Source organism: Scyliorhinus torazame, chromosome 27, assembly GCF_047496885.1.
Source record: "Scyliorhinus torazame isolate Kashiwa2021f chromosome 27, sScyTor2.1, whole genome shotgun sequence".
Lineage (NCBI taxonomy): Eukaryota > Metazoa > Chordata > Chondrichthyes > Carcharhiniformes > Scyliorhinidae > Scyliorhinus > Scyliorhinus torazame.
This window is the reverse complement of record NC_092733.1, coordinates 42,650,891-42,663,774: the sequence shown is the minus strand read 5'-3', so window position 1 is coordinate 42,663,774 and position 12,884 is coordinate 42,650,891. Positions and strand designations below refer to the sequence as shown.

At 51.1% G+C, this 12,884-nt stretch overlaps 1 protein-coding gene across 1 annotated transcript in view; it reads right to left on the bottom strand.

The window, feature by feature from the left end:
* flcn (folliculin) overlaps positions 1-11,952 on the bottom strand; it is a 52,902-nt gene extending 40,950 nt beyond the window's left edge. The window contains exons 1-2 of the mRNA XM_072491041.1: positions 11,912-11,952; positions 11,144-11,471 (exon numbers count right to left, since the gene is read on the bottom strand). Coding sequence (XP_072347142.1) covers positions 11,144-11,389 — 246 coding nt within the window. The 5' untranslated portion in view covers positions 11,390-11,471; positions 11,912-11,952. The remainder of the gene's footprint in view (positions 1-11,143; positions 11,472-11,911) is intronic.
* Between the last annotated feature and the right edge of the window lie 932 nt (positions 11,953-12,884).

Below are 12,884 nucleotides of genomic sequence, written 5' to 3'. Positions count from 1 at the left end.
AAACAGTACACGCCATGGAATTTCCAGTAGGCCAGCAAGTCATGCTCTCCCTGTACAACCCCAGTTCATTACTTTCCCCCAAATTCGCAGGACCCTACTCCATTTCAGATAAAATCAGCCCCTCCGTTTATAAGATCACTTATCCTAATGGCAAGTATGGATGGTTTCACATAAACCAGCTTAAGGCTTATGGCACACAGAGCAACCACTCACACCACATCTCACTTGCAGCAGCAGACAAACAGGCCCCGCCCACGGACAACCTATTCCTCCCCTCCCCCAACCAGTCCAGCCCGTCCTCGGACACCACTTCGACTCCACCCCCCCCCCGAGACGCGACTCTGCCTCTCCCTTCATTCGACCAGCGCCGACAGCAACAGCCCCAAGGGGCACAGATAGGAGATTTTGTGGGAGCGTGAGAGACTCACGTTTGGTATGTTACCTCCCAGCTGCAAGGGTACGTGATGTCTCGGATCGTGTTTTCCGGGTCCTGAGGGGGAGGGGGAGCAGCCCCAAGTCGTGGTCCACATTGGCACTAACGACATAGGTAGGAAAGGGAACAAGGATGTCAGGCAGGCTTTCAGGGAGCTAGGATGGAAGCTCAGAACTAGAACAAACAGAGTTGTTATCTCTGGGTTGTTGCCCGTGCCACGTGATAGTGAGAGGAGGCATAGGGAGAGAGAGCATTTAAACACGTGGCTACAGGGATGGTGCAGGCGGGAGGGATTCAGATTTCTGGATAACTGGGGCTCTTTCTGGGGAAGGTGGGACCTCTACAGACAGGATGGTCTACATCTGAACCTGAGGGGCACAAATATCCTGGGGGGGAGATTTGTTAGTGCTCTTTGGGGGAGTTTAAACTAATGCAGCAGGGGCATGGGAACGTGGATTGTAGTTTTAGGGTAAGGGAGAATGAGAGTATAGAGGTCAGGAGCACAGTTTTGACGTCGCAGGAGGGGGCCAGTGTTCAGGTAGGTGGTTTGAAGTGTGTCTACTTCAATGCCAGGAGTATACGAAACAAGGTAGGGGAACTGGCAGCATGGGTTGGTACCTGGGACTTCGATGTTGTGGCCATTTCGGAGACATGGATAGAGCAGGGACAGGAATGGATGTTGCAGGTTCCGGGGTTTAGGTGTTTTAGTAAGCTCAGAGAAGGAGGCAAAAGAGGGGGAGGAGTGGCGCTGCTAGTCAAGAGCAGTATTACGGTGGCGGAGAGGATGCTAGATGGGGACTCTTCTTCCGAGGTAGTATGGGCTGAAGTTAGAAACAGGAAAGGAGAGGTCACCCTGTTGGGAGTTTTTTATAGGCCTCCTAATAGTTCTAGGGATGTAGAGGAAAGGATGGCGAAGATGATTCTGGATATGAGCGAAAGTAGCAGGGTAGTTATTATGGGAGACTTTAACTTTCCAAATATTGACTGGAAAAGATATAGTTCGAGTACAATAGATGGGTCGTTTTTTGTACAGTGTGTGCAGGAGGGTTTCCTGAAACAATATGTTGACAGGCCAACAAGAGGCGAGGCCACGTTGGATTTGGTTTTGGGTAATGAACCAGGCCAGGTGTTGGATTTGGAGGTAGGAGAGCACTTTGGGGACAGTGACCACAATTCGGTGACGTTTACGTTAATGATGGAAAGGGATAAGTATACACCGCAGGGCAAGAGTTACAGCTGGGGGAAGGGCAATTATGATGCCATTAGACGTGACTTGGGGGGGATAAGGTGGAGAAGTAGGCTGCAAGTGTTGGGCACACTGGATAAGTGGGGCTTGTTCAAGGATCAGCTACTGCGTGTTCTTGATAAGTATGTACCGGTCAGACAGGGAGGAAGGCGTCGGGCGAGGGAACCGTGGTTTACCAAGGAAGTGGAATCTCTTGTTAAGAGGAAGAAGGAGGCCTATGTGAAGATGAAGTGTGAAGTTTCGGTTGGGGCGATGGATAGTTACAAGGTAGCGAGGAAGGATCTAAAGAGAGAGCTAAGACGAGCAAGGAGGGGACATGAGAAGTATTTGGCAGGAAGGATCAAGGAAAACCCAAAAGCTTTCTATAGGTATGTCAGGAATAAGCGAATGACTAGGGAAAGAGTAGGACCAGTCAAGGACAGGGATGGGAAATTGTGTGTGGAGTCTGAAGAGATAGGCGAGATACTAAATGAATATTTTTCGTCAGTATTCACTCAGGAAAAAGATAATGTTGTGGAGGAGAATGCTGAGCCCCAGGCTAATAGAATAGAGGGCATTGAGGTACGTAGGGAAGAGGTGTTGGCAATTCTGGACAGGCTGAAAATAGATAAGTCCCCGGGACCTGATGGGATTTATCCTAGGATTCTCTGGGAGGCCAGGGAAGAGATTGCTGGACCTTTGGCTTTGATTTTTATGTCATCATTGGCTACAGGAATAGTGCCAGAGGACTGGAGGACAGCAAATGTGGTCCCTTTGTTCAAAAAGGGGAGCAGAGACAACCCCGGCAACTATAGACCGGTGAGCCTCACGTCTGTAGTGGGTAAAGTCTTGGAGGGGATTATAAGAGACAAGATTTATAATCATCTAGATAGGAATAATATGATCAGGGATAGTCAGCATGGCTTTGTGAAGGGTAGGTCATGCCTCACAAACCTTATTGAGTTCTTTGAGAAGGTGACTGAACAGGTAGACGAGGGTAGAGCAGTTGATGTGGTGTATATGGATTTCAGCAAAGCGTTTGATAAGGTTTCCCACGGTAGGCTATTGCAAAAAATACGGAGGCTGGGGATTGAGGGTGATTTAGAGATATGGATCAGAAATTGGCTAGCTGAAAGAAGACAGAGGGTGGTGGTTGATGGGAAATGTTCAGAATGGAGTACAGTCACAAGTGGAGTACCACAAGGATCTGTTCTGGGGCCGTTGCTGTTTGTCATTTTTATCAATGACCTAGAGGAAGGCGCAGAAGGGTGGGTGAGTAAATTTGCAGACGATACTAAAGTCGGTGGTGTTGTCGATAGTGTGGAAGGATGTAGCAGGTTACAGAGGGATATAGATAAGCTGCAGAGCTGGGCTGAGAGGTGGCAAATGGAGTTTAATGTAGAGAAGTGTGAGGTGATTCACTTTGGAAGGAATAACAGGAATGCGGAATATTTGGCTAATGGTAAAGTTCTTGAAAGTGTGGATGAGCAGAGGGATCTAGGTGTCCATGTACATAGATCCCTGAAAGTTGCCACCCAGGTTGATAGGGTTGTGAAGAAGGCCTATGGAGTGTTGGCCTTTATTGGTAGAGGGATTGAGTTCCGGAGTCGAGAGGTCATGTTGCAGCTGTACAGAACTCTGGTACGGCCGCATTTGGAGTATTGCGTACAGTTCTGGTCACCGCATTATAGGAAGGACGTGGAGGCTTTGGAGCGGGTGCAGAGGAGATTTACCAGGATGTTGCCTGGTATGGAGGGAAAATCTTATGAGGAAAGGCTGATGGACTTGAGGTTGTTTTCGTTGGAGAGAAGAAGGTTAAGAGGAGACTTAATAGAGGCATACAAAATGATCAGGGGGTTGGATAGGGTGGACAGTGAGAGCCTTCTCCCGCGGATGGATATGGCTGGCACGAGGGGACATAACTTTAAACTGAGGGGTAATAGATATAGGACAGAGGTCAGAGGTAGGTTCTTTACGCAAAGAGTAGTGAGGCCGTGGAATGCCCTACCTGCTACAGTAGTGAACTCGCCAACATTGAGGGCATTTAAAAGTTTATTGGATAAAGATATGGATGATAATGGCATAGTGTAGGTTAGATGGCTTTTGTTTCGGTGCAACATCGTGGGCCGAAGGGCCTGTACTGCACTGTATTGTTCTATGTTCTATGGACCCACCACACAATTTAAATTCTGCACCAGGCCCCACTCACAGCAACTCTGAACAGGATTCATTCAACCCCTTTGAGACAAATTAGAGAAAAAGCCCCTGAACCGGACCCACCGCCCGACGACTATGGATTTCCCCACCTCCAACCTAGACACTAAACATTGGCACCGTGACAATTCTTACAGACTCATCCGTAACGATGAGATGGACCCCACATCGCCCCAAGCAGCGTGGCACAGCTACTCCAGTCACGAGTTTGGAAACCGGGAGAAGATGATGATGACTCAGAGTCTGACTCCCACCAGATCTTTGCGACTCTGTTCGCTATAGAGCAATGAGGTGTCCAGATGATGGTAAAAAGGAACCAATGGAGATTTACGGTGTCCTTCTTTCTGATGGAGCCTGCCCGATTTCATTATTTTAGTTTGTTACTTTAAATGTTTGTGCACTTAAAGTTTATTCATGGCCCCGCGCCACATCTTGAAATAGTCATAACCACTCTTTTAACGCCAAGTGGCAGTTAAAGGAACAAGTTTGTCGGCAGACACCCATTCACAGCTACTCTTCTGATTCGAAGGTAATCATAAGAGGCAGTATCCACGATGAACACAAATTCTTTTCGTTCTTGTCCGGTCACCAGTCAGCGTACAGATATCTCCCTGAGAGAGAGGGGACTGAGTGACACCAGTCAGTGTACAGATATCTCCCTGAGAGAGAGAGGACTGAGAGACACCAGTCAGTGTACAGATATCTCCCTGAGAGAGAGGGGACTGAGTGACACCAGTCAGTGTACAGATATCTCCCTGAGAGAGAGAGGACTGAGAGACACCAGTCAGTGTACAGATATCGCCCTGAGAGAGAGGGGACAGAGAGACACCAGTCAGTGTACTGATATCTCCCTGAGAGAGAGAGGACTGAGAGACACCAGTCAGTGTACAGATATCGCCCTGAGAGAGAGGGGACTGAGAGACACCAACATAGAACATAGACAATACAGCACAGAACAGGCCCTTCGGCCCACGATGTTGTGCCGAACCTTTGTCCTAGATTAATCATAGATTATCATTGAATTTACAGTGCAGAAGGAGGCCATAGCCCTTTGAGTCTGCACCAGCTCTTGGAAAGAGCACCCAACCCAAACTCAACACCTCCACCCAACACCAAGGGCAATTTGGACATTAAGGGCAATTTATCATTGGCCAATTCACCTAACCCGCACATCTTTGGACTGTGGGAGGAAACCGGAGCACCCGGAGGAAACCCACGCAGACACGGGGAGGACGTGCAGACTCCGCACAGACAATGACCCAAGCTGGAATCGAACCTGGGACCATGGATCTGTGAAGCAATTGTGCTCTCCACAATGCTACCGTGCTGCCCTTAAGAACAAATAAATCTACACTATATCATTTTCCCGTAATCCATGTACCTATCCAACAGCTGCTTGAAGGTCCTAATGTTTCCGACTCAACTACTTCCACAGGCAGTGCATTCCATGCCCCCACTACTCTCTGGGTAAAGAACCTACCTCTGATATCCCTCCTATATCTTCCACCTTTCACCTTAAATTTATGTCCCCTTGTAATGGTGTGTTCCACCTGGGGAAAAAGTCTCTGACTGTCTACTCTATCTATTCCCCTGATCATCTTATAAACCTCTATCAAGTCGCCCCTCATCCTTCTCCGCTCTAATGAGAAAAGGCCTAGCACCCTCAACTTTTCCTCGTAAGACCTACTCTCCATTCCAGGCAACATCCTGGTAAATCTTCTTTGCACCTTTTCCAGAGCTTCCACATCCTTCCTAAAATGAGGCGAACAGAACTGTACACAGTACTCCAAATGTGGCCTTACCAAAGTTTTGTACAGCTGCATCATCACCTCACGGCTCTTAAATTCAATCCCTCTGTTAATGAACGCGAGCACACCATAGGCCTTCTTCACAGCTCTATCCACTTGAGTGGCAACTTTCAAAGATGTATGAACATAGACCCCAAGGTCTCTCTGCTCCTCCACAATGCCAAGAACTCTACCGTTAACCCTGTATTCCGCATTCATATTTGTCCTTCCAAAATGGACAACCTCACTTTTCAGGGTTAAATTCCATCTGCCACTTCTCAGCCCAGCTCTGCATCCTATCTATGTCTCTTTGCAGCCGACAACAGCCCTCCTCACTATCCACAACTCCACCAATCTTCGTATCGTCTGCAAATTTACTGACCCACCCTTCAACTCCCTCATCCAAGTCATTAATGAAAATCACAAACAGCAGAGGACCCAGAACTGATCCCTGCGGTACACCACTGGTAACTGGGATCCAGGCTGAATATTTGCCATCCACCATCACTCTCTGACTTCTATCGGTTAGCCAGTTCGTTATCCAACTGGCCAAATTTCCCACTATCCCATGCCTCCTTACTTTGTGCAGAAGCCTACCATGGGGAACTTTATCAAATGCCTTACTAAAATCCATGTACACTACATCCACTGCTTTACCTTCATCCACATGCTTGGTCACCTCCTCAAAGAATTCAATAAGATTTGTAGGGCAAGACCTACCCCTCACAAATCCGTGCTGACTATCTCTAATCAAGCAGTGTCTTTCCAGATGCTCAGAAATCCTATCCTTCAGTACCCTTTCCATTACTTTGCCTACCACCGAAGAAAGACTAACTGGCCTGTAATTCCCAGGGTTATCCCTAGTTCCTTTTTTGAACAGGGGCACAACATTCGCCACTCTCCAATCCCCTGGTACCACCCCTGTTGACAGTGAGGACGAAAAGATAATTGCCAACGGCTCTGCAATTTCATCTCTTGCTTCCCATAGAATCCTTGGATATATCCCGTCAGGCCCGGGGGACTTGTCTATCCTCAGGTTTTTCAAAATGCCCAACACATCTTCCTTCCTAACAAGTATTTCCTCGAGCTTACCAATCTGTTTCACACTGTCCTCTCCAACAATATCGCCCCTCTCATTTGTAAATACAGAAGAAAAGTACTCATTCAAGACCTCTCCTATCTCTTCAGACTCAATACACAATCTCCCGCTACTGTCCTTGATCGGACCTACCCTCGCTGTAGTCATTCTCATATTTCTCACATATGTGTGAAAGGCCTTGGGGTTTTCCTTGATCCTACCCGCCAAAGATTGTTCATGCCCTCTCTTAGCTCTCCTAATCCCTTTCTTCAGTTCCCTCCTGGCTATCTTGTATCCCTCCAATGCCCTGTCTGAACCTTGTTTCCTCAGCCTTACATAAGTCACCTTTTTCCTCTTAACAAGACATTCAATCTCTCTTGTCAACCATGGTTCCCTCACTCGACCATCTCTTCCCTGCCTGACAGGGACATACATATCAAGGACACGTAGCACCTGTTCCTTGAACAAGTTCCACATTTCACTTGTGTCCTTCGCTGCCAGCCTATGTTCCCAACTTATGCACTTCAATTCTTGTCTGACAACATCGTATTTACCCTTCCCCCAATTGTAAACCTTGCCCTGTTGCACGTACCTATCCCTCTCCATTACTAAAGTGAAAGTCACAGAATTGTGGTCACTATCTCCAAAATGCTCCCCCACTAACAAATCTATCACTTGCCCTGGTTCATTACCCAGTACTAAATCCAATATTGCCCCTCCTCTGGTTGGACAATCTACATACTGTGTTAGAAAAGCTTCCTGGACACACTGCACAAACACCACCCCATCCAAACTATTTGATCTAAAGAGTTTCCACTCAATATTTGGGAAGTTAAAGTCGCCCATGACTACTACCCTATGACTTCTGCACCTTTCCAAAATCTGTTTCCCAATCTGTTCCTCCACATCTCTGCTACTATTGGGGGGCCTATAGAAAACTCCTAACAAGGTGACTGCTCCTTTCCTATTTCTGACTTCAACCCATACTACCTCAATAGGGTGATACTCCTCGAACTGCCTTTCTGCAGCTGTTATACTATCTCATTAATAATGCCACCCCCCCCACCTCTTTTACCACCCTCCCTAATCTTATTGAAACATCTATACCCAGGAGCCTCCAACAACCATTTCTGCCCCTCTTCTATCCAAGTTTCCGTGATGGCCACCACATCGTAGTCCCAAGTACCGATCCATGCCTTAAGTTCACCCACCTTATTCCTGATGCTTCTTGCGTTGAAGTATACACACTTCAACCCATCTCCGTGCCTGCAAATACTCTCCTTTGTCAGTGTTCCCTTCCCCACTGCCTCATTACATGCTTTGGCATCCTGAATATCGGCTACCTTAGTTGCAGGACTACAAATCCGGTTCCCATTCCCCTGCCAAATTAGTTTAAACCCTCCCGAAGAGTACTAGAAAACCTCCCTCCCAGGATATTGGTGCCCCTCTGGTTCAGATGCAACCCGTCCTGCTTGTACAGGTCCCACCTTCCCCAGAATGCGCTCCAATTATCCAAATACCTGAAGCCCTCCCTCCTACACCATTCCTGCAGCCACGTGTTCAACTGCACTCTCTCCCTATTCCTAGCCTCGCTATCACGTGGCACCGGCAACAAACCAGAGATGACAACTCTGTCTGTCCTGGCTTTCAACTTCCAGCCTAACTCCCTAAACTTGTTTATTACCTCCACACCCCTTTTCCTACCTATGTCGTTGGTACCAATGTGCACCACGACTTCTGGCTGCTCCCCCTCCCCCTTAAGGATCCTGAAGACACGATCCGAGACATCCCTGGCCCTGGCACCCGGGAGGCAACATACCTTCCGGGAGTCTCGCTCACGACCACAGAATCTCCTATCTATTCCCCTAACCATTGAATCTCCTACAACTATTGATTTTCTATTCTCCCCCCTTCCCTTCTGAGCCCCAGAGCCAGGCTCAGTGCCAGAGACCTGGCCGCTAGGGCCTTCCCCCGGTAGGTCATCCCCCCCAACAGCAACCAAAACGGTATACTTGTTTTGAAGGGGAACGGCCACGAGGGATCCCTGCACTGTCTGCCTGTTTGTTTTTTTCCCCCTGACTGTAACCCAGCTATTCTTGTCCTGTACCTTGGGTGTGGTTACCTCCCTGTAACTCTTCTCAATCACCCCCTCTGCCTCCCGGATGATCCGAAGTTCATCCAGCTTCAGCTCCAGTTCCCTAACACGGTCTTTGAGGAGCTGAAGTTGGGTGCACTTCCCGCAGGTATAGTCAGTGGGGACACCGGTGGTATCCCTCACCACCCACATCCTACAGGAGGAGCATGTAACTGGCCTAGCCTCCATCCCCTCTTACCTTACAGAATATAGCTGCTGTGTGGACTAACTAGATCTCCGCCCTCCGACTCTGCTACACTTCTTGTAAACTCCTGGCTCTCTTCGCACTCTTTGCGGAAATGTCGGAAACAAAATGAAAGGAGCACCTTACTCCCTCCTCACCCAACTCCCTCGGTCACCAAACTCTCACTATCGCACTCAAAAAGCACCAAATTCAGCACTCAGTGCAAACAAAGTCTGCACTGTAGGGGATCACTTTTATACTGTGAATCTCAAACCAGTCAGTGTACAGATATCTCCTTGGGAGAGAGAGGGGACTGAGAGACACCAGTCAGTGTACAGATATCTCCCTGAGAGAGAGGGGACTGAGAGACACCAGTCAGTGTACAGATATCTCCCTGAGAGAGAGAGTGAGGACTGAGAGACACCAGTCAGTGTACAGATATCTCCCTGAGAGAGAGAGGGGACTGAGAGACATCAGTCAGTGTACAGATATCTCCCTGAGAGAGAGAGAGGGGACTGAGAGACACCAGTCAGTGTACAGATATCTCCGAGAGACACCAGTCAGTGTACAGATATCTCCCTGAGAGACTCCAGTCAGTGTACAGATATCTCCCTGAGAGAGAGGGGACTGAGAGACACAAGTCAGTGTACAGATATCTCACTTAGAGAGAGAGGGGACAGAGAGACACCAGTCAGTGTACAGATATCTCCCTGAGAGAGAGGGGACTGAGAGACACCAGTCAGTGTACAGATATCTCCCTGAGAGAGAGGGGACTGTGCGATACCAGTCAGTGTACAGATATCTCCCTGTGAGAGAGGGGACTGAGAGACACCAGTCAGTGTACAGATATCTCCCTGAGAGAGAGAGGGGACTGAGAGACACCAGTCAGTGTACAGATATCTCCGAGAGACACCAGTCAGTGTACAGATATCTCCCTGAGAGACACCAGTCATTGTACAGATATCTCCCCGAGAGAGAGAGAGGGGACAGAGAGACACCAGTCAGTGTACAGATATCTCCCTGAGAGAGAGGGGACTGAGAGACACCAGTCAGTGTACAGATATCTCCCTGAGAGAGAGGGGACTGAGCGATACCAGTCAGTGTACAGATATCTCCCTGTGAGAGAGGGGACTGAGAGACACCAGTCAGTGTACAGATATCTCCCCGAGAGAGAGAGGGGACTGAGAGACACCAGTCAGTGTACAGATATCTCCGAGAGACACCAGTCAGTGTACAGATATCTCCCTGAGAGACTCCAGTCAGTGTACAGATATCTCCCTGAGAGAGAGGGGACTGAGAGACACAAGTCAGTGTACAGATATCTCACTTAGAGAGAGAGGGGACTGAGAGACACTAGTCAGTGTACAGATATCTCCCTGAGAGAGAGAGGGGACTGAGAGACACCAGTCAGTGTACAGATATCTCCCTGAGAGAGAGAGGGGACTGAGAGACTCCAGTCAGTGTACAGACATCTCCCCGAGAGAGAGAGGGGACAGAGAGACACCAGTCAGTGTACAGATATCTCCGAGAGACACCAGTCAGTGTACAGATATCTCCCCGAGAGAGAGAGGGGACAGAGAGACACCAGTCAGTGTACAGATATCTCCCTGAGAGACACCAGTCAGTGTACAGATATCTCCCTGAGAGAGACAGAGAGAGACTGAGGTACTTAATGGAGGGATTTTAACAGGAGAATGAGAATTGTAGAGGCTGGAGGAGGTTACAGAGATAAGGGAGGGAGGGGGTGACGAAAGGGTTTGAACAGAGGGGAACGCACGGTGCTGTTCTCCGCTTGCCTTACCTAGATGGCTTGCTAATGAACAAAAGTAATTTATAACACAACTAAATAAGATTCATACGCATTCCTGAAGTACGAGGTTACGATATTAAACTATCTCTAACTACAGAACTCTCAAATACACAACTGATGTCTCTCTCATGTCTCACCATCTTCTACTACCCAGAAAAGCAGAAGTCATTGATATATATACACACGTCTGTTCTGTGGTTCCCTTTAGTGGTAGAAGCATTATCATTAACTTTTTAACTCTTTAACATCCCAGACTATATACATATCCTGACACCCACCTCGCACATGTCAGCCTTCTTGGGACCTGGACTGCCCAAGTCCTCGCTGTTGCCCTCGAAGGGGCTTCTGGCACGACCGCGATTGCCCATCTGGATGCCACCTTCTTCGTCATCACCAGGCCCTTGTCCCTCGATGTCAGGCCCGAGCCGCTGTTGAGGCACCGGTGAGTGGAGCGCCTGTGTGCAGAAGAGTGTCCGGGGCCCGTGGAGTTCACAGAAGTGACAAAGGGCAACGATGGCATTCATACTGCAGAAATACACCCTCCTCAGAGAGGGGTTGGGGACGGCAAAAAGGTCTCGGAAACCTGCCAAAAACTGTTGCAAAGCCCTGGAGTAAAGAAATTAAATAGCCAGGATTAGAGAATTCGAGGAGGCCCATTCAGCCCCTCTCCTCCAGCCTGACAGAGGAACAGGAGGGAGCTCATTCAGCCCCTCTTCTTGATCCTGTTACACAGGAACACCCTGTGGGTGAGCTTCCCGCACCCTGTGGGTGAGCGTCCTGCACCCTGTGGGTGAGCCTCCCGCACCCTGTGGGTCACCCTGTAGGTGAGCTTCCCACACCCTGTGGCTCAGCTTCCCACACCCTGTGGGTCACCTGTGGGTGAGCTTCCCGCACCCTGTGGGTGAGCGTCCTGCACCCTGTGGGTGAGCGTCCCGCACCCTGTGGGTCACCTGTGGGTGAGCCTCCCGCACCCTGTGGGTCACCTGTGGGTGAGCCTCCCGCACCCTGGGCTCACCCTCCCGCACCCTGGGCTCACCCTCCCGCACCCTGGGCTCAGCCTCCCGCACCCTGGGCTCAGCCTCCCGCACCCTGGGCTCAGCCTCCCGCACCCTGGGCTCACCCTCCCGCACCCTGGGCTCACCCTCCCGCACCCTGGGCTCAGCCTCCCGCACCCTGGGCTCAGCCTCCCGCACCCTGGGCTCAGCCTCCCGCACCCTGGGCTCACCCTCCCGCACCCTGGGCTCACCCTCCCGCACCCTGGGCTCAGCCTCCCGCACCCTGGGCTCAGCCTCCCGCACCCTGGGCTCAGCCTCCCGCACCCTGGGCTCAGCCTCCCGCACCCTGGGCTCAGCCTCCCGCACCCTGGGCTCACCCTCCCGCACCCTGGGCTCACCCTCCCGCACCCTGGGCTCACCCTCCCGCACCCTGGGCTCAGCCTCCCGCACCCTGGGCTCAGCCTCCCGCACCCTGGGCTCACCCTCCCGCACCCTGGGCTCACCCTCCCGCACCCTGGGCTCACCCTCCCGCACCCTGGGCTCAGCCTCCCGCACCCTGGGCTCACCCTCCCGCACCCTGGGCTCAGCCTCCCGCACCCTGGGCTCAGCCTCCCGCACCCTGGGCTCACCCTCCCGCACCCTGGGCTCACCCTCCCGCACCCTGGGCTCACCCTCCCGCACCCTGGGCTCACCCTCCCGCACCCTGGGCTCAGCCTCCCGCACCCTGGGCTCACCCTCCCGCACCCTGGGCTCAGCCTCCCGCACCCTGGGCTCACCCTCCCGCACCCTGGGCTCACCCTCCCGCACCCTGGGCTCAGCCTCCCGCACCCTGGGCTCAGCCTCCCGCACCCTGGGCTCAGCCTCCCGCACCCTGGGCTCAGCCTCCCGCACCCTGGGCTCAGCCTCCCGCACCCTGGGCTCAGCCTCCCGCACCCTGGGCTCAGCCTCCCGCACCCTGGGCTCAGCCTCCCGCACCCTGGGCTCAGCCTCCCGCACCCTGGGCTCAGCCTCCCGCACCCTGGGC